General features: G+C 43.1%; 1 protein-coding gene across 2 annotated transcripts in view; it reads right to left on the bottom strand.

Moving 5' to 3' along the window:
- il1rapl2 (interleukin 1 receptor accessory protein-like 2) overlaps positions 1–26,194 on the bottom strand; it is a 158,138-nt gene that overhangs the window by 25,873 nt on the left and 106,071 nt on the right. For both annotated transcript variants that reach the window (XM_079479137.1, XM_079479136.1), the window contains exons 4-5: positions 12,599–12,785; positions 11,918–12,071 (exon numbers count right to left, since the gene is read on the bottom strand). In XM_079479137.1, the coding sequence (XP_079335263.1) occupies positions 11,918–12,071; positions 12,599–12,785 (341 nt within the window). The remainder of the gene's footprint in view (positions 1–11,917; positions 12,072–12,598; positions 12,786–26,194) is intronic.

The following is a 26,194-nucleotide window of genomic DNA, read 5'->3' as shown; positions in this document are numbered from 1 at the left end:
TAAGTACAATAAGGCAATGAATACATTCATGACCTCTCATAATGCAATACCACCACTACTTATACAAAAGTTGATAATGTCATTGGCTGATGTTATCTCAATTACTAGCAATTAAAGAAAGTCTGCTATTCCAAATCTTTGCAATTGCCTTTGAATTTTTTTCAATTCATGTTGAATAACGTCAAGCTGTGATGTATTTACACTTGCAGTAACTCAATCACCTCTGCGTATGCTTCCTGTTCCATTTATTACATGATAAATTAAAATAGAGAAACTATTAGCTTTTCTAATAAAGTGTGTCTGAATAATCCCATGCTTCATTACTCTCCTCGTCACTTCACATTTCTCTCTCTGCTGCGAACACGGTTGAGGAGCAATTTTCAAGACAATGGCCTTGTTGAGAATGTGATGGATGTCGACAAAAATTAATTATCCTGCTCATTACTGAGTGAGAATAAATCTTTGGCTTTTATCTGGAGACCATCAGAGCTGATAAAAGAGCCACAGCGGGCTCCTGCGGAATTCCAATTTCATCAGGAAATCTGTCACCTTATCGACTCACGCTGAGATTCTAGCTGACTGTCAGCCGAAGGGGTGCCAGCGCACCTCGCCCGTCTTTAACTCACAGTACCAATGCACTAGACACCGGCCTCTTTAATGAGCTAGCGCTGGAAGTATAAAGTGAAGTGAAAGAGGAATTTGCAGGTTGCTTTGATTTCTGTTGATTTTCATCAGATCCCATGATGGTACATGTGGTTATTAAGCCACATCTCAAAATGTGTGAATGAGTTTTTATCACAAGACAAAACCTGCACTGGAAAAAAAATCTGTAAAAGAAACTGAAATTTTCTGTCAGCTGGAGCGACAGAAATATACCGTAAAATAATAGTTTTTTTCCTTTAAAATTACAGGATATTGGGATATATAATAACTTGTTTCCCCGATTTCCTTGTACATTTACTGGGGGAAGTGTTTGGGAAATGTTGTGTGTTCACTGAGGGAAGTGTTTGGGAAATGCTGTGTGTTCACTGCGGGAAGTGTTTGGGAAATGCTGTGGGTTCACTGGGGGAAGTGTGTGGGAAATGCTGTGGGTTCACTGGGGGAAGTGTGTGGGAAATGCTGTGGGTTCACTGGGGGAAGTGTTTGGGAAATGCTGTGGGTTCGCTGGGGGAAGTGTTTGGGAAATGCTGTGGGTTCACTGCGGGAAGTGTTTGGGAAATGCTGTGTGTTCACTGCGGGAAGTGTTTGGGAAATGCTGTGGGTTCGCTGGGGGAAGTGTTTGGGAAATGCTGTGGGTTCACTGCGGGAAGTGTTTGGGAAATGCTGTGTGTTCACTGGGGGAAGTGTTTGGGAAATGCTGTGGGTTCACTGGGGGAAGTGTTTGGGAAATGCTGTGGGTTCACTGGGGGAAGTGTTTGGGAAATGCTGTGGGTTCACTGCGGGAAGTGTTTGGGAAATGCTGTGGGTTCACTGGGGGAAGTGTTTGGGAAATGCTGTGGGTTCACTGCGGGAAGTGTTTGGGAAATGCTGTGGGTTCACTGGGGGAAGTGTTTGGGAAATGCTGTGTGTTCACTGGGGGAAGTGTTTGGGAAATGCTGTGGGTTCACTGGGGGAAGTGTTTGGGAAATGCTGTGGGTTCACTGCGGGAAGTGTTTGGGAAATGCTGTGTGTTCACTGGGGGAAGTGTTTGGGAAATGCTGTGTGTTCGCTGGGGGAAGTGTTTGGGAAATGCTGTGGGTTCACTGGGGGAAGTGTTTGGGAAATGCTGTGTGTTCACTGGGGGAAGTGTTTGGGAAATGCTGTGTGTTCACTGGGGGAAGTGTTTGGGAAATGCTGTGTGTTCACTGGGGGAAGTGTTTGGGAAATGCTGTGGGTTCACTGGGGGAAGTGTTTGGGAAATGCTGTGTGTTCACTGGGGGAAGTGTTTGGGAAATGCTGTGTGTTCTCTGGGGGAAGTGTTTGGGAAATGCTGTGGGTTCGCTGCAGGAAGTGTTTGGGAAATGCTGTGGGTTCACTGCGGGAAGTGTTTGGGAAATGCTGTGTGTTCGCTGGGGGAAGTGTTTGGGAAATGCTGTGTGTTCGCTGGGGGAAGTGTTTGGGAAATGCTGAGTGTTCACTGGGGGAAGTGTTTGGGAAATGCTGTGTGTTCGCTGGGGGAAGTGTTTGGGAAATGCTGAGTGTTCACTGGGGGAAGTGTTTGGGAAATGCTGTGTGTTCACTGGGGGAAGTGTTTGGGAAATGCTGTGTGTTCGCTGGGGGAAGTGTTTGGGAAATGCTGTGTGTTCGCTGGGGGAAGTGTTTGGGAAATGCTGTGGGTTCACTGGGGGAAGTGTTTGGGAAATGCTGTGTGTTCACTGGGGGAAGTGTTAAGGAAATGCTGTGTGTTCACTGGGGGAAGTGTTTGGGAAATGCTGTGTGTTCGCTGGGGGAAGTGTTTGGGAAATGCTGTGGGTTCACTGGGGGAAGTGTTTGGGAAATGCTGTGTGTTCACTGCGGGAAGTGTTTGGGAAATGCTGTGTGTTCACTGGGGGAAGTGTTTGGGAAATGCTGTGGGTTCACTGGGGGAAGTGTTTGGGAAATGCTGTGGGTTCACTGGGGGAAGTGTTTGGGAAATGCTGTGTGTTCACTGCGGGAAGTGTTTGGGAAATGCTGTGTGTTCACTTGGGGAAGTGTTTGGGAAATGCTGTGGGTTCGCTGGGGGAAGTGTTTGGGAAATGCTGTGGGTTCGCTGGGGGAAGTGTTTGGGAAATGCTGTGGGTTCGCTGCGGGAAGTGTTTGGGAAATGCTGTGTGTTCACTGGGGGAAGTGTTAGGGAAATGCTGTGTGTTCACTGCGGGAAGTGTTTGGGAAATGCTGTGTGTTCACTGGGGGAAGTGTTTGGGAAATGCTGTGTGTTCACTGCGGGAAGTGTTTGGGAAATGCTGTGTGTTCGCTGGGGGAAGTGTTTTGGAAATGCTGTGTGTTTGCTGGGGGAAGTGTTTTGCAAATGCTGTGGGTTCACTGGGGGAAGTGTTTGGGAAATGCTGTGGGTTCGCTGCGGGAAGTGTTTGGGAAATGCTGTGGGTTCGCTGCGGGAAGTGTTTGGGAAATGCTGTGTGTTCACTGCGGGAAGTGTTAGGGAAATGCTGTGTGTTCACTGCGGGAAGTGTTTGGGAAATGCTGTGTGTTCACTGGGGGAAGTGTTTGGGAAATCCTGTGTGTTCACTGCGGGAAGTGTTTGGGAAATGCTGTGTGTTCACTGGGGGAAGTGTTTGGGAAATGCTGTGTGTTCACTGCGGGAAGTGTTTGGGAAATGCTGTGTGTTCACTGGGGGAAGTGTTTGGGAAATGCTGTGGGTTCACTGGGGGAAGTGTTTGGGAAATGCTGTGTGATCACTGGGGGAAGTGTTTGGGAAATGCTGTGGGTTCGCTGGGGGAAGTGTTTGGGAAATGCTGTGTGTTCACTGCGGGAAGTGTTTGGGAAATGCTGTGTGTTCGCTGCGGGAAGTGTTTGGGAAATGCTGTGTGTTCACTGGGGGAAGTGTTTGGGAAATGCTGTGTGTTCGCTGCGGGAAGTGTTTGGGAAATGCTGTGGGTTCGCTGGGGGAAGTGTTTGGGAAATGCTGTGGGATCACTGGGGGAAGTGTTTGGGAAATGCTGTGGGTTCGCTGGGGGAAGTGTTTGGGAAATGCTGTGTGATCACTGGGGGAAGTGTTTGGGAAATGCTGTGTGTTCACTGGGGGAAGTGTTTGGGAAATGCTGTGTGTTCACTGCGGGAAGTGTTTGGGAAATGCTGTGTGTTCGCTGGGGGAAGTGTTTGGGAAATGCTGTGGGTTCACTGGGGGAAGTGTTTGGGAAATGCTGTGTGATCACTGGGGGAAGTGTTTGGGAAATGCTGTGGGTTCGCTGGGGGAAGTGTTTGGGAAATGCTGTGTGTTCACTGCGGGAAGTGTTTGGGAAATGCTGTGTGTTCGCTGCGGGAAGTGTTTGGGAAATGCTGTGTGTTCACTGGGGGAAGTGTTTGGGAAATGCTGTGTGTTCGCTGCGGGAAGTGTTTGGGAAATGCTGTGGGTTCGCTGGGGGAAGTGTTTGGGAAATGCTGTGGGATCACTGGGGGAAGTGTTTGGGAAATGCTGTGGGTTCGCTGGGGGAAGTGTTTGGGAAATGCTGTGGGTTCGCTGGGGGAAGTGTTTGGGAAATGCTGTGGGTTCGCTGGGGGAAGTGTTTGGGAAATGCTGTGTGTTCACTGGGGGAAGTGTTTGGGAAATGCTGTGTGTTCACTGGGGGAAGTGTTTGGGAAATGCTGTGGGTTCGCTGGGGGAAGTGTTTGGGAAATGCTGTGTGATCACTGGGGGAAGTGTTTGGGAAATGCTGTGTGTTCACTGGGGGAAGTGTTTGGGAAATGCTGTGTGTTCACTGCGGGAAGTGTTTGGGAAATGCTGTGTGTTCGCTGGGGGAAGTGTTTGGGAAATGCTGTGGGTTCACTGGGGGAAGTGTTTGGGAAATGCTGTGTGATCACTGGGGGAAGTGTTTGGGAAATGCTGTGGGTTCGCTGGGGGAAGTGTTTGGGAAATGCTGTGTGTTCACTGCGGGAAGTGTTTGGGAAATGCTGTGTGTTCGCTGCGGGAAGTGTTTGGGAAATGCTGTGTGTTCACTGGGGGAAGTGTTTGGGAAATGCTGTGTGTTCGCTGCGGGAAGTGTTTGGGAAATGCTGTGGGTTCGCTGGGGGAAGTGTTTGGGAAATGCTGTGGGATCACTGGGGGAAGTGTTTGGGAAATGCTGTGGGTTCGCTGGGGGAAGTGTTTGGGAAATGCTGTGGGTTCGCTGGGGGAAGTGTTTGGGAAATGCTGTGGGTTCGCTGGGGGAAGTGTTTGGGAAATGCTGTGTGTTCACTGGGGGAAGTGTTTGGGAAATGCTGTGTGTTCACTGGGGGAAGTGTTTGGGAAATGCTGTGGGTTCGCTGGGGGAAGTGTTTGGGAAATGCTGTGTGTTCACTGGGGGAAGTGTTTGGGAAATGCTGTGGGATCACTGGGGGAAGTGTTTTATTTTCAGTTGATCATGTTTAGTAAAGAAATGTGCTCAAACACACACACAGGTGTTTCGGGACAAACATAATTTATTTTGGAGAGCTGTTTCCGAGCACTTAGACTCTACTGAAGTATTAAGGACGGTCACAGAGGAGAAACAATGACACCGTCAGACACATCCGCTCTTTGCCAGATGAGTCCATTTATCATGTGTCTGGTGTAGTGCACTGCACACACACATCACACATTTACCTCAACATCTGCACTCATGTTTCTTTGACACATACTTTAGTTGGCATGTTTGTCTGCTTGTCAGTAGTGGGCATCAGGGGCATAGCACAGAATATCGGGCCCTGTGCAAAGGACATTGTGTGCAAATACTGTATATATAAGTAAATTTTTATATTTATTTATAATACTGTGTGTGGTGCGAAATTTTATTGTGCGTATTGTTGTACATCAACTGTCAATCATTAACCATAATAAATATTTTCCCTTCTGTCTGAGTAAACTGTGTAAAGGCTAAATGAAACATGACGTCACATTGGATCCATAGTGAATTCTTAAATACAGAGACGGATCAAAATTCACTTTTAAATGTCCAGATTATTGTGGTCTTGTTGTCTCTGCTCAATCAATTCATTACAGTTTCACATGTGGTGAAGTGAGTTTTACACATAGAAAATTGTGTAGAGTTCTGCTTTTTTTTTTTAATGCACATTAATGGACGTAATGGTGGTTACATCTAACGGTAAATCATTTTGAGCATCAGCACCTGGCAGTAAACATAACCTGTAATGTGTTTTGACCATTAACAAAAGAGCTCACTGGAGAAACATTGGATAGAAAGAGACCTATAAAAACACCTCCAAATACAACAACACTTCCCAATACAAAACAAACAACTAACAATCAAATATGGTATTTATGACACAAGTGTCACATCAACAGTAGTCATGAGAAGAGATGTGTCCATTAGACAGTTGCATGAGCACACATTCACTTTAGAAATCTGTCCACCTGTTCCTGTATTCACCCAAATGAATTTATAATTTGATGTTCATTTAGTCGTTCTTAAAATAAGTAGATGCAACGATTTAGTAGTAACCCAATTTTCACACTTTTTTCCATTGAACAGTTTCCATCTGTGTTGAAATGTAAAATTTGTAATCTTATGCTAATAATCCCTCCATCCCATATTCACCCGTTATTTGTCTCCTGTCTGCCCTGTATTTATAGAGATTAGTCATTTTAATTTGCATTTAAGCTGTGATTCTAATTACTCTGAAACTCCAGTCATGTATTTCATTATTTAGTAATGGAGGTGAGAATAAGGTTAATCGGTTTTATACATTTCATATATCTTTATTATCAGAAATATTGCTTCCCAAACAATTCTCACCCAGGAAATTTTTTAGCCCTTTTGGACCCTGCTAGTTCCTTTTACAGTTTTTATATATAATATTGTTTTTATTGTGTACGGTACAGAACCGAATTCAACATCTAAGTAATTGTAAATTCAGTGCTGATCAGGATACATATCACATGTGCACAGATCATTTTATTGTGCTTTATTAGTAATATTGTCAAACAATGCAAAACATATAAACCACAATTTGTATATGTTAAAAATGTCATGTTCTAAGACTGAATGGTGGTTTGAGATTTGACAGTTAGTAAAGATCATTCATTTGGGATGCAAGTCTATTACTGGACATTGTTTATCGAAAACTGAAATGGACAAATTAAAGTGTGAATAGTTTTGAGTTTATTGTCTCAAATCTAAAGGGTCAGAAGTGTCCATTGTTAAGTAGGTCAATGTGCTCCATTTCTGAAAACTATGTGAAAAAGTGTATTCTTACCTTTAATTTGTTTAATAATACATTTTGATTATAGATCGCACTGATGTGTCGGCTGGTCTGAGTACTCACACAAACAGAGCAATGTTTAAAAGCTCCATAAAGCTATCATTTCATTGACACATCACTCTCTCGCTCAAAGAAAACACACAGCCCAAAATGGACATGCACTGGTGTGTATTCTTTTTCAGTTCAAACACACACCTATGAAGTACCATATCGCTGCGCCATGTTTAACGGAATGAGGTTATACTGTAGTCTACTGTCCAACGCTGAATAAAGATCTAACAACAAACAAAATGAGCGGTAACTTGCATTGTTTAAGAAGAAATTACTAATATTTATGGATATTGTCTCTGAACGCCTCTCAAGATGCTTGCTACGGATGCGAAAAATGTAGAAAAATCGAACAGTAGAAATAGAAATGAGCGCATTCCAGGACAAAATGTCTTGACCGCTAACATTTGAACAATGTGGTTACTGTGGTATAAACGGAATAATTAACATTAACATAAGTGAACATCTTAACATCAGCCATTACATAAAAATTACTTTTATTTTCAAAATATATAAGTAAATCAAATAAAGATTTTCATTCACTTTTTCTATTTGAATCGAATTGATGTAGTGATTTTGATAAACTGTCAAAGCAGTTCATCTAAAAGTCTGAATCTTTTTTTTACCAGGGCAAGGATTACCATTACTATTGCTATTGCCGACTCAGCCGACTTTTCATTGTTAATGACCATGTCTCACGAAGGGTCAAATGCAGTCATTGTGGAAACAATACACTTATTCTTTGGGAAAGATCACAAATTTCAATTGAACACTGTATTTTGGTGAATTACACACATTGCATGCTGTGTGGCCATCTTGACCAACACAGGAAGACTTTATAAATGAGTGCACGAGGTGAGATGATGGGACGCAGAATGTTGTGTTGGTAATAGTGCTACATGACAGAGCCTCAATGGGCCCAAACATCGACAGCGTCAGCAGCTCCAGCAAGAGCAGATCCATTCACATGAAGAATGAGCCGTGCACTGTCAAGTGACATCACGTGTGTTTTATTTCATATAAACTCATGCTGAAGACGGATGGTTCACATCTCTCAGACGTGTGTACAGCTCACACCGCTGAAAGGATCAGATATCAAAATACAATCCTTAATGTTCAAGTCATTTAATATCTTTAGCACCTTTTTTAACTTTATATGACATTTTTCTCATGTTACTATATTTTGTATCATTCATTGTATTCCTTGATTTATTTCAACATGAAAAAGCATAATGGAAATGATCGCATATTAATGTTGAAAAATAACAGGACAGCAATTGCTTTCAGAGATGCAGGTGAACAATGTCTGTTAATGCAAATATCTAATCAGCCAATCACATTGTAGCAGAGAAATGTTTGAAATCACATTATTATATACAGTCAGTATGCAAAGTGAATCGTATGTCAGAAATAGTATAGGCTTCAAGAAAGATACACTTTTCTATATCATGATGCCACACGAGCCGAGGAGCCGCCACATTCAGAACCTTTAAAAATAGCAGAAAACTATGAGCCAGGCGTCTAATAACAAGTATTATATATCAAGTGTCATACACGTAGGTACCAAGAAATGTATTCCTCATGGTTAGCAACATCTGAGTGAATTCTTTTTTAAATGAACATTTGGGAAAAGTCAAGCATCAGAATGAGAAAGAAAGGAGATTTAAGTGACTCTGAACATGAGGATTTCAGGAACTGCTGATCTACAGGGATTTTCATACACAATCATCTCTGGGGTTTATAGACATTGCTCAGCACCTCATTTCCACTGAGATATTCATGAACGCACAACACGTCAGACCCTAAAGCCAATAGAAGCAGAAGACCACACCAGGTGCTGATCCTGTCAGATATGCAAAATAAAGAACTGAGAAGGCAGAACATCATCCATCTTGGTACCAGAAACTAATACCATCAGGTACATGTAACTAACAATGTGACTGGCGACTGTCCAGTTTAGTTAACCTATGGGTCAACATGGATCAGTGTGATATTTTGTATGTTGCACTGTGTAATACGAATCTATTCTGTAAAGCAAACCACAATTTAAGGATTGTCTGCCTCTAGTTAGGTGTGTCAAGTCTGCACGTAGATATTCTGTCGAAAAATAAAGACCCATCAAAACAGAACAAACGATTGCATTTTATTCAGGGGAATTTAAAAGCTAAAGAAGATGGGAGGATTGAAAATGAACCCATGCTTGTTTCAGCCAAAATCCTTGGTTTGGGTTTGGGTTCATTCCTTTTTGACCCAACCATGGTTTAAAAAGTGACCCAGCATTCTTTGGAGAGGTTTTAGGTCCAGATCTTAAGACAAAGGAAACTGACGCCTCCAGATCTATCAACGACACTTTTCAGCTCTCTGGTGGTAAACTCTTGAGATTTCTGTGTCTTTTTGGAGAACGGTGGTTTAACTGAATTTAGTGGGTTATCTCTAGATATGTAGAAGCAATATATGGCTGAGATTGAGAAAGCATCTGCCTGTGGCACTTGAGCTGAACAATAGAGGTTTGTGGCAATTTCAACCCACATATGCTGATGTCTGGCATACGGGGATCAGAAAACTTCAAATGTGTCATAGAGCACTGAGATAAATGTGTGTGTTATGCTGCTGTCTTACGCCGTATGAAGACAAACATGAAGGAGGGTCTTGTCACAGCCCATCCATTCATCCGTGATAAAAGCTCATTAGCAAACCACTTAACTTCTCAGACAAGCCACTTTCTCATCTTCTGTTATACACACGGCCATATGTGCCATGTACAGAGCGGGTTAGTAAGAAGAACTGCTTTCTTCTACAATCGTCGAAAGGAACCAAGAATGAAAACGTGTAATGCATTTAAAAGAATCTAGTATCAATGCTAGATGCATCATAAACCCATTTCGAACAGATGCAGACTTTAATTGAACAGTGATATGTTATCCACATTTGCGCATGCTCATGTATAAAGTGTTTTTACTGTATGGTAGGGCCGGGACGATATATCGCAATTCATAGTAATTATAGCTGTCTAGGGTTTTATGCACAGCCCCGGGCGATTCTAGAATTTTCATTTGGGGGGCTTTAAATAAAAATAAAAAATAAACGGGTAGGATGTAAAACTTATTTCATTATCCCACTGTATTGCTTTTTATGCCGTCTTTCACTGTCTTTAATCATTTTTTCTGCATATCACTGCATTGTAGTTAATGCTTTTGTATTGAAAGTTACATTTTTAAATGAAGACAGCAACAACATGATTGTTTTATAAAGTAGACTATACGTTCATATGTGTTAAGGGCTTCATTTTCACTGGAGGAAACAGCTGTGATGTAATGAGGGGTAAACGCAGCGGAAACTTCCAGTAAACCGATTGCTCCCTATGACATTTTGTAAACTGTATTTACGACAAAGAACTGCACAGATGCAGATATAATCTATCGAAAAACACACACACCCAACCTTGTCTTCTGATCCTCGTGGTTTATAGATTAAAGAATGCGCTGAAGGAGGAGCCAAAGTCTACTGCCGTTTTAATATGAAATTTAAAGGTGACTGCACTTGTGTGCCGTTTATGGAGAATCGCTGAATTTTTAGGGGGGCTGAGTAGAAACTAAAATCACTACGAGATTGAGTCATTTATAACGTGCATTTGAAAAGGAAATGCTCTCTAAAAGACAAATAGAAAGCAAAAGGAGCTAAAGTACATGAAAACTAATTTCAGCTCTGTAAGTTTTTCTTGTTGCCTGGGGAAAACCTCCAAAGACCAAAAAGCAGTGTAGTATTTTTAGGAAGTACATCATGTGTGATGTTGTGTGCGGTTTGGTTTCTCGATTCTGTCATGATGAAAGCACAATGCAGTATGTTGTGTGAACGCTGTGAAGTCGGTTGTTTGTTCAACTCTGTGGAGGATTTTTCTGGATTTGTGTTCAGAAGGGAATGGAGGGCTGGAGGCTTGATTTCACACTGCCGACACAAACACAGGCCTCAGATCAGTCCATTTTGGCTTTTGGCATTTGGCTTGAGGCATGAGGCTGACAATGAAAGCTAAATCTGGCCATCCTTGCACACCTTAGTCATCTCTAAACACTAACAGCACCCTTACACAGGCTTGTTTTTAGAAATGTGTCAACTGGGGTTTGTGAGTCACAGCCAGTTGTTGTCTGGCTGAACAGTGATATTGATTTGAAAGGAAATCATAATGATATCACGTGAAGAAGTTCAGAATTAATGCTCTTTGTGTACAGTTATACGGATGATGCTGTTGTGGTTTACGGTCTCAACGGGCCAGAGTTTTGAGTTTTGTTATTTAATGTATTATGACTGAGAACATCAATGACGCGTGTAGCTCAAGTGGTAGAGCATTTGTTTAAAAAATATGTCTTTTTTATTTTAAAAAGTACATTCAGTGCACATAACTGAGAAAGAAAATAATATGCATGAAAATTGTGTTCATGGAAATCCGGTTTGCTGAGTTCTTGGGTCGTGTTTACACAATGAAAACAGAAACGTTTTTCCTTTATGTTTTTGAAAAGTTTCACGTACACACGACAGCGCTGTCAAAACAAGTATCTGGAAAAATGAATAAAGCCACTGTATTATGAATGCTAGGCCAGTGGATGGCGATGTTAGTCCCCCAAACACGTCTGTCACGTAAACGAACAGCCAAACTGCATAAAACGTTTTCCATGTTTAGTTGAAAACGGCCTGGATTAAACAGCCCTGAAGTCCTTCAAACTAAATCAAAATCCTTCAACAAGTACTGCTATTCATGCTAACATGACAAACCAAACCAAATCAATTGACAAGTTTCTCCCCAGCGCTTCTCAATATACTGTAGTCATCCAATAGCTTTGTCTCCATAAAGCCAACGTGACATTTGTCAGTCAGAACTGATCGGTCTACTTGAAATGGTTTTGTGTGCAGTATCTATTGAATATCTATAGGAGCACAGTGAAACAGCTCAAATCTATCATTGACCCTCATGTTTACATTCAGCTTTAGTTCCAGAAGGTACCTGTGACTTTGAGCTCTGTGGTCCGTCTCACGACTCGACTGCCATACTTCAGTTCACAGGTGTAGTTTCCTCCGTCGTCCTCCATCACCTCAGGAATCCACAGACTGGTGGTGTTGATGATTATTGAGCTCCTCCAGTCTTTCCGTTGACACTCCTGGAGAAACACATCAAACAACCATCACTCTTAACATATTTGTGGAGTTCTTTGTCCATCCGTCAAAATATCAAAGCACTGTGCATTATTCAACACAAATATCCTGTCTGAGCCAAAATTGAGTAACAGCGTTTGCGATGGATCTTTGCTATATCACAATGTTTAGTCTACATGAAGATGACGGCAATGTAGTGAAGAACCAACAGAAGCTGATACCCAGCTGTGTCTTCCTGTAGGCCAACTGGTATAGCATGACGTTAACAACATCAAGGTCACGACTTTGAGTGATCTCAAGGAACAGGTGTCCCGATACAAATGCATAGCCAATGAAGATGTACTGTAATGCGGATTTTCTTTCAACGATGACAGATCAAGTAGCTGTTGCCACTTTGCAACACACTACATTTTTATTACAAACTTTCAAAAACCTACAGATATCACGTGAAGCGAACATTTGTGAGTACATTTAAACTGTACAGTGTATAGCTCGTGCAAATTTCAATGTAATAGAAGTTTTCATTCTGTACCTTGTACCAGGTCATGATGGGCTGCTTGTAGGGTGCGAGATAGTCATCAATGTCAGGACAGGTGATCATTTTGCTCTTGGTGATCTCTGCCCTCTCCAGATAGCGTATTCGACTGCTGAAGCAGAGACCCTCTTCACTCTCTTCCACTGTCAGCGACATGGACACCTTCATACAGTACGTAGAGTTTCTGTGAACACACAGCAATTGTATTTTTATGAGTTCAAGCTTCAAAAGATTTTCCAGAACTTCTGTTGTAGGTACAATTTAATGTTGTTATGGTCTTTCTTGACACCTGAACGGCTTTGTTTGATGTGTTGACGTCATTTCTGTTCCGGAATCTGACCATCGAAGCTGAAGTGTAGGACGATGTCATTATCAATGACCCATCCTGGCAAAATCCAGAGATTGTTCATTTTGAACGCTTTAAACTTCTAAATTTAAATTTTGTCAATGCTTTGAATCACACTAGTTTATAGATCCCCTTATGAACTTATGAAATAACCCCTCAAAAAATGTACGGTTGGTATCTCGGAAATGGTGCAAGATTTCATTGCTAATTGTACCGTGATATATTTGAGTTTGGTAATGGCAGCAGTAGCAGATCTGTGGGATTAGAAAGCTTTGGGGACACTGCTTGATTTGCCTTATTTGCATACTTTTTCATTGTGGTATAAAAGCAACATCACACTCACAATCGTGCTGTTACGGCTGTATATTAGCACGGCTCGAACTGCGGTAGAATCATGCAGCGGTAATGCACTGTGTCCTATTGCCTAAATATATTAGTGTAGCATCACAATCCTCATCTCTTCCCAGAACACCACCGGCCTGCTTTGACGCTCAGCTTGATTAATTGAGAATTGTGTTGTGTTAATCTGCTACAAAAGCCTCTGAAAACTCATGTCATGACGTTCAAAGGCATCCATTAATGATGAAATACACATCTGAGAAAAGGCAAACGAGAACACATCAGCATACAAATGTAAAGCGAGGCCAAGTTCATTAAGAGCTTTTCACAGAATGTTGTGGTGAGATGAAACGAGGGACGCTCAATGCGTGCGTCTCCCACACACAGGACATGTCTCGTTAAACATTTATATATGCATATCATTCAGATATGTAAAACAATCTTCCCTGATTCACGACGTTGCCTGAAGAAAAGCCTGAAAATTGGATGTTTAAAGCCAGACGTCATCTCACGGTAAATCCAATGATGAATGGAACACTCAGAACCCGAGTGTATCAGTTTCACATTTAAAAGTCAACACAAAATGATTTCTGAGTGTGTCTCGTGCAGGTTGAGATACTACGACTATTACTAGTAGGAGTGAAGCGAACATGCTGACTCATGAATAACACTGAGCGATTGCATCTTCGGTGACGTGGATCAATGGAGTCATTTCTGACCCCAGGCTGGAGTAAATGCGTCTTGTCCTGTCCCCCGTGACATTGAGAGGGGACAATAGAAACAGTGTCTTTCAAATCTTAAACCTGCTGACATTGCATTGACTTTCATTCAGTGTTGTAGTGGTGATGAGGAGAGATTCAACAGGAGTCGCCAAAGGAAAGACCAAACGAGTACAATTAAGGGAATCCAGCAGGAGTTAAAGTCCATTCATGCTGATAATGAGGACAACACAAATCACATCAGACAGAAATCCCTTAGCTCATGCTCAACACCACATGATCACATCTAATACTTCAAAAGAATGTGTTAGAAACACTATATATACAGTATATATTCCTATATGTTAAGTACGCAAGTAGCTTAGGGTCCCTGCACCACCAGGCGGCCCTCTTGAGTACCAATTAAAAATCACTCTTATTGTCCACTGCAGTTTGTTTGCCCATGATAATATGTCATTTTTAGTTCGTGCCATCGCATTTAGAGAATTATTGATGTGTTTTCGTAGGCTTAGCTTTCTTGAAACTACATTTATCATTTTTTGTTTTTGTTTAAATCACAACGCATTTGCGTGTTATAACTTCTTTTTGACAGCCAGATGGTTGCAGCGCCACACATTACTTTAGGGAATTCATCATTTCCATGTCAATCAAATAATTGATTTCTTATTTTGTATTTCTTATTTATATGTATGCAGTCATGCTTATATCTCATTTGAACTATTATGATAAAGGCCCCTCACAAAGGTTTGCTAACACTGTGTCTACACCAGACGCGACAACCTGCTTGTTCTTAATGGGTTTTTCGCATCACGCTGCATCCAGTGTGGACAAAGTTTGAAATTATAATGGCTTTTAATGCGTTTCCAATGTCTTTTGTCATGTTAAGTCGCGTCTGTCGCGTCGGGTCTAGACACTGTGTAAGGACCCCCAGACGTCACCTTTGCTCTACCTTCATGTACTATTTTGTATGCTGCAGCTAGTAGATTTTGAAAAGTTCTGCCCAGTCCAAAATAAATATTAACTGACACTGAAATGCAAAAAACATTTATTCTAAACATTTGTAATATATTTATGTCAGACAGACATGTCAACACTCACTTCATGGTCCCCACACATGGAGGTGCGCACACAAAAATGTGTTTCCCTTTCTGTCGTTGTCTCGATGTTGTGTCGAGACTGACAGATTGGGGTCTGACTCGAGAACCTATCATCTCTGATTCTACTTTGAAAAGGCCAATGAACAATGTGCCCATTCATTCACCTTTTTGTTCTTCAAAACCTGCGAGGCTTATGCTGAACGCTCTTCGATTCTTCCTACTGGATCTACGACACAGAGCAGCGGAACCCCTCCTGTCATTTGCCATTCCCCTGGGCGTTTCAGTAGCTGGTCGGAGGTGTCTTCAAAAAACATATTTCTAAAAGAGCAAATTCTCCTGCAGCGTGCACATGTTGTCAGCCATGTCTCGCCGCTGTAGTCTTGGGTGCGACCGCACCATCCTCGAGCCAGACAGGCACGATACCTGCGTCACATGTCTTGGTCACCGGCATGCTAATGTAGCGTTCGTGGTAACGGTATTGCGGTCACGGCTGGTCGTATTCGTTTTGGACACGGCCCACAACAACGTTTGTTTCCTGCCCGACAGCGGGCAAAAAACAAAGGTTTGGTGTCACACTCACCAAACCTTTCTCCTATGGGCGTCGCCAGACAGTCCCATAGAAGATCCACACCACGGCGTGCAGAAAATGAGATTTCGGTTGAAACATCGGGTGGCGATTTCCTGACATCAGATGCTGAAGACTCCCTGCAGCTCCCGAGCACAGGACGAGGACGACGTGGAGATGTCAGCCATGCTTGCCCAGACCGCCGTGAGAATCGCAGTTCACGTCTGGACGTTGCAAGATGTTGCAATAAGTTTAATTAAATCTTCCTGTTTTATAGGTGAAAAACACTGTAACCTTTATTTTGGGGCGATGGTTGGTACTAATTCATAGGACAGACTTGGAGGTAAAGTTTTTACTATTTTGTCTCATATGGTTTCGGTTTTCTGAATTTTCTGAATTCATTGCTACCAAGGTGCGGTGGAATAACCAGGTTAGGTGATGTCTGTTTATTTGTTAATTTAGCAACTGTGTTAAATAAAAACCTTGGATTGTTTTTCTAAGTTTCTATCAGGTTACGGAGGTGATCAACCTTTGCTGCTTTTAGTGCCTTTTTATAACATGAATAAAAGCACTCTCTTTCCACACAATTTTAAAGACTTCTAATTGGGTTTGTTTCCATTTGCGCTCCAGTTTCTCTTTTAACGGCGTGAGTGGTGCTATTGTACCATGGTGCCATGTTTTTCTCATTAATCTTTTTTGACTTCATAGGGGAGACAGCTTCTAATGTATTGGAGAAAATAGTGCACAATTGGCTGTTCATGTCATGGAGTGATTCTGTATTTATTGGTATGGTTATTAAATAAGTCAAATCTGGCAAGCTCTTTGCGAAATTCCTGCAGTGTACATGTTACAAGATAGTGATCGATGACATCGTCGCTTTGAGGTATAATATCTATATTGGTTAGAACGGCTCTGTGAGATATAATCAAGTCTAGTGTATGATTAAATCGATGAGTGGGTCCTTTGATGTGTTGTCTAACTCCAAATGAGTGTAGTAGTTCTGTAAACGCCACTGCTAATTTGCATTGTTAGCAATATCTACATGGATATTAAAATCTCAGACAATTAGTACTTTATCAACGCTAACCAATAGGTCCGATAAGAAGTCTGCGAACTCTTTCAGGAAATTTTTAGACTTTCTTACTATCTTGGAACTTACAACTTAATAGTCTTAAAGTTGCTGCTTGTTCAGGAAAGCATTGTTACAATGGATGGAGGATGTGTACAGGTGTTGATATTGTCCTTTAGGTTGTGATTCAAGTTTTTAACTTGTCAATGTTCTCCTGTATGTACCAAATGTGGGACAGGTAATGCGTTTGTGTGGGACAATGTGGGACATCACTATAAAGAGCGTAGAACTGTGATATAATAACAGAATTAAAACATTTTTATATATTTTAGCTCGTAAAAATAATTGGTTATTAAGTCTATTCCAACTACACCATGTTATCTAACATAAAACAAATTAAATGGCGATTTCAATTTAAGGTTAACTGTCTCTTAAAATGTTGAGAATCAGATGCGGATTTATCATACTATGGTTGTACACTTTGTCTTTTCAAAAGCTGAAAAGTGAAGGAATAAAGAACGAATGAATATTGAGAAATATTCTCTTTTAAAATGTAGTGTAAAATCTTGCATTTCATTATTTCGCTTACCACAACCTATAAACATATTCCAAGCCACACAGTTTACGATGTTTTACTGACTTATCCAGCAAGCTGACATAGGGATCGCCACCCGAACAATGGTTTGATTTATATTTGTTTCGTGTAAAAGGATGCGTTTTCTTGATGTGACAACTAAAAACCACCAATGGTGAAAAACCGATGAAAATGAGTGAGATTTTCTCCATATGTGATGTGCGGGACAAGGGGTGAAGATGCTGTGCTGTACAACGCAAAGCGGGACGGGTGGTCACCCTTGTGTGTTGTTCTACAAGACACTTGTGCCCAGGAGCCTCTGAATTCTTAATCCGGGCCACTTTGTTAGCACTAAAATAACATTTCAATATGTCAGTGCATGCTAGTCAAATAATGTGCTCTTTAAATGGCAATTGGTTGTTTGAAAGTCACATTTCCGATGTCTGTTGCATCATTCAGCTATGAAATGATGACCCATGCTTTCTGTTTCAAAGACTGTGAAGCATTATGATTCATGTAATGCATTACTGTGTGGGTGTCCTGCAGGGCTATTTCAAATGTTGGCGTGCTTACTAAATCAAAGAAATATGATCATATCAGCCCAATTCTATTGCAGAGCCTGTTCTCCTCCAAACATATATAGTCTATATGGGCAAGCAGATTGTTAAGACCTGTAGGTACATTTTAAAGTAGCTTGTGTAAGAAATGTTCAAAGAAAGAACAGTGTCATGTCGTGTGTGACATCATGAATTTAGGCTTAACCATTGCTACGAATGTAAAGGCATTTGTGTGTATATGTGTGTAGGATAATTTGGTTCCTTACTGCCCATTTAATCGTTTTTTTTGGGGGGTAGCTTTTTAGTTCCATATGACAGTGGAGAGGAGACAGGAAAGCATTGAATATAGAGACAGGGGAGAGGGACCAGCCTCCTGACGGGAATCACACTTGGGTCGGGTCGCAAGTGCACTGGCACTATATGTCAGCGCACTAACCACAGGGCTATCACCGCCAGCAATTATCTACATTTGATTATACATTTAGGTTCCTGGCAGACAGGTTTAAAAAGTGACAATGCATTCAAGGTATAGATTTGTATGCTACGGTATGTGTGCTCTCGGGGATCAAATCCATGATTTTTATAATGCTATCAAAATGCATAAATTCCACAAAACATTGAGACAAACGTTTTTTAAAGCATATTTTATACTCATGTAGGTTCTTTTTGAGGGAAGTGATGGTCATATAGGTTGAAGGATATGTTACAAGTCTTCTACGTTTCATGTCAAACTATTTAACTATAATCATAAACATATGTTAGCCATCTTGTTTTGTGTATTCCTGTTTACCTCAGATTTGTTCTGTGTATTTAAACCCCAGTATAGCTCAGGTTAAATAGAGGTAGGTACTTTGTTTTCACAAGTCACTAATTCAAGTAGTAGATCCAAGTATTGTACGAGTTGCTTCATCGTGAAATCTGTGTCTGTCGTTGGTCATTAAGAATTATTACCAAATGAACGGTCATGAATCATATTTACAATCCGAAGACAACGAAGTTACACAAAACTGAACCCTAAAAACCAAAACTGATTTCATTGAAATTGTCTGACAAAACTATTTAGTCAGTTTGGATAAATATACTTAAATGCCTGTCCAACACACCAGAAAAAGAATAATAATAATTTGAGAGGGGTATAATGTCAAAGTGTTTAAAATGTCATCATGCCAGCAACCCACACACCTTTGGAGAAGAGATATAGTAGGTTATGCACTATATTATTGGGTACTAACACCAATCTGTCATTCTGCCAATCCATCATTATGTGCTAAGAATATGCAAGAGTTCATTGGCTTAATTAACTAATCATTTTATTAAAGGCCTTTAATATGAACGTGTCACTTTTAGCTATGCGAAAAGTCATTTTCATCCATTGCCCCTGTAGGCAAATTGACAAGAGACGGATGGGCTAAAAGTATCACGTTCATCATTTAAGTGAACAGTCTTTGTGGCACTTCTTTAACGGCTCAATTACGCTGGTGAACCGATGCACTTCTTACATTCGCTGAAGTCTTATATGTGTCCTGCGGTTTACAATCTATTTCAAAAACACAACACAATGTTTGTCAGCATGTTCATATTCTATCAATTGCAACCGCTTAATTTCTGTAGGGATTTGTGTGATGTGGTGTGTGAACAGATTGAAATGTCAGAAAATCCCTGTGTGCACACAATTGATGAAATCACAGCGTTTTTTTTTTCATTTGACAGTTAATCATTTAACAATGAAGAATTAATCATTTAACAATTCACCAGTGGCAACAGCTCCATAGAAAGTCAGAGGCGAAACATATTTAAGTGTACAACGTTTCCACATTCATTTGTACTTCATTTGGATTATTTGAAGGACTTTGTCACTGAAGTCTACATTTCCTAAAACATGTGTGCATTTTCAAATAATAAATGACACAAAGCTCAACGGTGCAGTTGTATGTGTGCAGTTTCACTGTGTTGTCTTCGGTGTGTACACTAACAGAAGTAACACTAACCTATCGTTCAGAGATTTTTTTCACAATGCCCAGGGATCATGACTATAAAGAAATATTTGTATTCGTATTATGTCATTTTACAATCAAATTTAAATCGAAACCTTACAGTCAACTGGCGGCCCACAGACCAAATGCGGCCGCCAATCATCTTCATCTGGCCCGCCTTCACATTTCAAATAAGTGGAGAGACTTTTAAGAGCGGTGTGCTTTAAGAAATGCACGCCCGGAGACCCCACATCTTTAAAATCTCCAAAATAGCTAATACATGTGTTACAAACACGCCAGGCTCCACACACTCACAAGCATCACGAGCAACCTCCCCTGAGTATTAATCACCTGCACCTGAAGACCATCATCACCTCATCACCATCGCTATTTAAGCAGCACGCAAACACACAGTCACCGTCCGGTATCGTTTGCACTATGGCTACTACAAGGACTCTCTTCAATGACTTTCCCGTGTTCAAGTCTCCAGTGTGTCTCGTCGTCTTCATCTCCTGTTTCCATTGTCTCCCTGGATTCAAGATTCCGTGCCTCTTAATCCTCCTCTGCGAGGTTTTACGTTTATGTTCAATAAACCTTAATAGTATTTCTAACCTCCTATTCTCCGTGTCTCCATGCCGTAACAGAATACCGGACCGAAAACAGAGTGCCGACATAACTTTCAAGGATCCTGTCCAGAATTGGGTCGACCTCCCTCGTCAAACCCTTACCACGTCTCTTCCCGCACCAGCACCACCGAGCACCCATGTCACCATTTCTACGCCTCCGGTGAACGTCAGTCCCATGGCCAAACCGGCGCCCTTCTCTGGTAAGGCGGAGGACTGCAACGGATTTCTGCTGCAATGCTCGCTGGTCCTGGAGATACAACCGCACCTTTACCCCACAGAGCGATCCAAGGTAGCGTTCATTATCTCTCAACTTTCAGACCTGGCTCTCCGGTGGGCAGAACCCCTCTGGTCGCAAGACAACCCGCTTACCCACTCTTTCTCCAGTTTCATTATCCATTTCAAAGAGGTGTTTGGAAGACCCTCATGGGATTCGGCAGTACAACTTTATCGTCTCCAGCAAGGTGCGCTACCTATCACGGAGTATGCCATCCGGTTTCGCACACGCTGGCTGCTTCTAGTGGGTGGAACGAACAGTCTCTGATCACCACGTACCGGCAAGGTTTGGATTCTCGGGTGCGGTTGCATCTCGCTGCATACGAGGATACCATCGGATTAGAACAGTTCATCCAGCTTTCTATACGCTGCGCCACTCGTATGCAGTCGTGTGTGGAAGAACTCCAGGACCAAGCGCTAAGCAGTTCATCCCTCCGCCTGCCAGAGCCTGTCAGCCCTCCAGAACCAGTCCTCAACTCCATAAATGAGGACAACTTCCGACTCTCCATGTCTGAGCGGCAGAGGCGGCTGACCCTGAAGCTGTGCCTCTATTGTGGAACACCGGGGCATTCCATCACAGAATGCCCCGTCCGCCCTCCTCGTCCATTGGTGAGTGCCATCATTCCGTCCCTTAAAAAGATGAAACCACTCACAACCACTGTAATTCTTACTGCTGCCGATGTCTCTATTCCAGTTGTCGCTCTCCTTGACTCTGGGTCAGCCGGGAACTTCATCTCGGGTCTCCTCTGCCGCCAGCTCAAGCTCAGAACCAAAGCCCTTCCGACTATCTACCAGGTCCACTCAATAACCGGAAAACCTCTCAGCCGCCGGAATGTACGGAAATCCGTAGGACCACTACAGCTTAGAGTGGGGATTCTTCATGAAGAACAACAACACCTGCTGGTTCTGGAGGAATCCACCGCTGACATTATTTTGGGGCGCCCGTGGTTGGAGCAGCATAACCCTGTCATCTCCTGGAGGACGGGAGAAATCCTGAAGTGGGGCGACGACTGCTTCCCGGACTGCTTCTCCTCTCTCCCTGTTCCAAAGACGCCACGTCCTACGAACCTGTCGATATGTTCCACTTCGATCGAGAGCCCAGTGGAACAGCGATCAGTGGATATTCCAGCCTGTTACGCCTCCTTCAGCGACGTCTTCTGCCCCACACGTGCCTCCAAGCTGCCTCCACACCGGCCATGGGACTGTGCGATTGATCTGCTACCAGGTGAGCCAGTGCCCCGTGGAAGAATTTACCCATTATCACGTCCGGAGGAGAAGGCCATGGCAGAGTACATCAAAGAGGCACTAAACCAAGGGTATATTCGTCCGTCAACTTCCCCTGCTGCTTCCAGCTTCTTCTTCGTGGCCAAGAAGGACGGAGGATTACGACCCTGCATCGATTACCGAGCTCTCAACAACATCACCATCAAATTCCGCTACCCACTTCCTCTCGTCCCAGCCGCGCTAGAACATCTCCGTGGTGCCACTGTGTTCACGAAGTTGGACCTCCGCAGCGCGTACAACCTCATCCGGATACGTGAGGGGGACGAATGGAAAACCGCATTCGTAACACCTACCGGGCACTACGAGTATCTGGTAATGCCATATGGATTGGCCAACGCCCCCTCCGTATTCCAGGATTTCATCCATGAGGTACTCAGGGAGTTTCTCCAGAAATTTGTTCTAGTCTATATCGATGACATCCTGATCTACTCCCGGAGCCTGGCCGACCATCGCCATCACGTTGCGGAGGTTCTCCAACGACTGAGGAGCTTTCACCTCTTTCTCAAAGCAGAAAAATGTTCATTCCACCAGCCCTCAGTTCAGTTCCTGGGATACATAATTGATCACAGTGGCATCCGGATGGACGAGGGGAAGGTGGAGGCTATCCGGTCCTGGCCCCCTCCTACTAATATCAAGCAACTCCAACGTTTCCTCGGTTTTGCAAATTTCTACCGACGTTTCATCCAAGGTTATAGTTCCATTGCCAGTCCCCTCACCCATCTTCTTCGCAACCAACCAAAGTCTCTGTCCTGGTCCCCAGCAGCCACGAAGGCCTTCGAAGCTCTAAAGACTGCCTTCACTACTGCTCCCCTCCTCGTCCATCCCAACCCAGAAATCCCTTTCGTTGTGGAAGTAGATGCTTCAACCACCGGAGTGGGAGCAGTCCTATCCCAGCAGCAGGGGAACCCCAGTAAACTCCATCCATGCGCCTTCTTCTCACGCAAGCTCAGCCCGGCGGAGGTAAATTACGACATCGGTAACAGGGAACTTCTCGCCATCAAGCTGGCTCTTGAAGAATGGAGGCATTGGCTGGAGGGTGCTGAACACCCCTTCATCGTCCTCACCGACCATAAGAACCTGGGATATCTACGGGAGGCAAAACGATTGAATCCGCGCCAGGCTAGATGGGCGCTGTTCTTCACCCGGTTCCATTTCACCATCTCGTATCGTCCCGGAACAAAGAATGTTAAGGCAGACGCCTTGTCCCGTATCTACAGTCCGGAAGAGAAAGGGAAAGACTCCGAACCCATACTCCCGGATAAAATCATCGTCAATCCTATCGTCTGGTCCGATGAAACCCTACCCTCCTCCAGTGCCTCCACCCCGCCGGGCTGTCCACCGGGATTACAATATGTCACCCGCACTCATCGCAAGAATCTCATCCACTCTTCTCACTCCTCACTGGGCACTGGTCACCCGGGGGTCAATGAAACCCTCTCACTGCTAAAAGAACGCTTCTGGTGGCCACGCATGGCATCTGATGTCAGAAGGTACATACAAGGATGCAAGGAATGCGCCGTGTCCAAAAGTCCTCGCCATCTTCCCTCCGGAAAACTTCTTCCTCTCCCCGTTCCTAACCGACCATGGTCACACCTAGGAGTGGATTTCATCACAAATCTCCCCGTCTCCGAGAATCATACATGTATACTGGTAGTGGTTGATCGATTTTCGAAATCCTATCGTCTGATCCCCTTAAAGGGACTACCCACAGCCATGGAAACGGCAGAACTAATGTTTAATCACGTTTTTCGCTACTTCGGCATTCCAGAAGACATCGTCTCTGACCGAGGTCCCCAGTTTATCTCTAAGGTCTGGAAGGCTTTTTTCCAGCTCCTGGGTGTGACCGTCAGTCTCTCCTCGGGCTATCATCCTCAGTCGAATGGGCAGACGGAGAGGAAGATCCAGGAGATCGGTCGCTTTCTACGTACCTTCTGTCACGGTCACCAGAACTCTTGGAACCAGTTCCTGGGGTGGGCCGAGTACGCACAGAACTCCTTACGCCAACCTGCCACTGGTCTTACTCCATTTCAGTGCGTACTCGGCTACCAACCTCCCTTATTCCCGTGGTACGGAGAGTCCTCAGATGTCCCAGCAGTCAATTACTGGTTCCGGGAGAGTGAGAGGGTCTGGGACTCAGCACATCAACAACTCCAACGTGCCCTTCGCCGACGTAGGATGACAGCCGACCTCCGCCGATCAGAAGCTCCACCTTTTCAGGTTGGGCAGAAGGTCTGGCTGTCCACTCGAGACATCCGCCTACGTCAAGCATGTAAGAAGCTGAGTCCCAGGTTCATTGGCCCGTTTTCCATCATCCAGCAGATCAATCCGGTCACCTACAAGCTCCAATTACCACCACACTACCGGATTCACCCCACGTTCCATGTGTCACTGCTCAAACCTTACCACCCCTCTGTTTCTGTTTCCCCAGAGTCTGGCGCAACCCCGGAACCCCCCCTACCACTCATCTTGGAGGACAGTGCGGCCTATCTAGTCCAGGACATTTTGGACTCCCGGCGGCGTGGTGGCCGTCTCGAGTACCTGGTCGATTGGGAAGGCTATGGTCCAGAAGAACGTTCGTGGGTACCCAGAGATGACATTCTTGACCCCAACTTGCTTGAGGCCTTCCATGCTTCTCACCCTGACCGACCAGCACCTCGAGGCAGAGGTCGACCACCACGTCGTCGGGGTCCTCGGCCCTCAGGAGCGGGCCGTGGAGAGGGGGGTAATGTTACAAACACGCCAGGCTCCACACACTCACAAGCATCACGAGCAACCTCCCCTGAGTATTAATCACCTGCACCTGAAGACCATCATCACCTCATCACCATCGCTATTTAAGCAGCACGCAAACACGCAGTCACCGTCCGGTATCGTTTGCACTATGGCTACTACAAGGACTCTCTTCAATGACTTTCCCGTGTTCAAGTCTCCAGTGTGTCTCGTCGTCTTCATCTCCTGTTTCCATTGTCTCCCTGGATTCAAGATTCCGTGCCTCTTAATCCTCCTCTGCGAGGTTTTACGTTTATGTTCAATAAACCTTAATAGTATTTCTAACCTCCTATTCTCCGTGTCTCCATGCCGTAACAACATGCAACACAAAAGGAATATTCATAACAATACTCACGTCTGTCCAGAAAACGCATCGTATTTGCATCGTTATAATCGGCCACGGGCAGTCGGTTGGCGTTCAGTTTTTTGCACAGATCCACTGATTCTTTTTATAAGACGCCAGTTTAACGTCACAAGGGGCAGGGATTACTTTTGTGCTGAAAATATTAGCGTTTCATTGATTTGACTTTTATTACTTCAACCAAAATTGCTGTTAATTTACTCACCCCAGTCCATCCTATTAACAGCAATTTTATCTTTGGGTAAACTAATGCATCAAGGAACATAAAATACAATTATAAAGACAAAATCCCTTTTATTAAATATCATAAAAAGTCACATGCAATATCTGACTGCATGTTTTAATATATGATCTAAAAGTAACATCAACAAAAACAGTATAAAAGGAACAAAATGCAATAAATAACAGAAATACTAAATTACAGAAGAAATGAGGATATGGAGATGAAAACTAGCCCGCATCCCATTTATACTTTTAGAATCTGGCCCTCAAGGAAAAGTAGTTGAAGACCCTTGCTTTACAGGAATTACGATTATATCACAATATACTGTAGATAAAACACTTGATCTCACCCTTACAAATAAACCTTATCTCAACATTATAAAAGGCACATAAAGAGGTAAAATAACAATAATGTATCCAAAACTTGAGTTTTCTAAAACTTTTCCAACGCATAGGAAAGAAAGATTGTAATCCGGCATCCTGTTTAGGACAGATGGCACGCAAATGAAGACATACAGCGGCATTGATATTGTTCTTAGTAAAGTCTTAATAAAGTCTTTTTTACGATGCTATGATAAATTATTATAGTGATAAATTGGCAATGAAATCAGGCTGTGTTTGACCTGCACACTTTAATTCTTCTCTTATTAAGGTCGATTTAATAAAAGGGAATTAGCTCTTCAAACACTGCCAAACACTATTTGAGAACTTTGTTCATGAAAGAAATGAAATGATTTGGGCTGACTGCCTGCAACTATCAAAGTCATTAGTAGTGCATTAAGGTGCGCAGTAAAAAGATGTCTTACAGTAAACCACATG

The sequence above is a fragment of the Barbatula barbatula genome (genome assembly GCF_947034865.1).
Source record: "Barbatula barbatula genome assembly, chromosome: 18".
NCBI lineage: Eukaryota > Metazoa > Chordata > Actinopteri > Cypriniformes > Nemacheilidae > Barbatula > Barbatula barbatula.
Note: the sequence above shows the minus strand (reverse complement) of the source record. Positions and strands in the feature narration are given on the sequence as shown.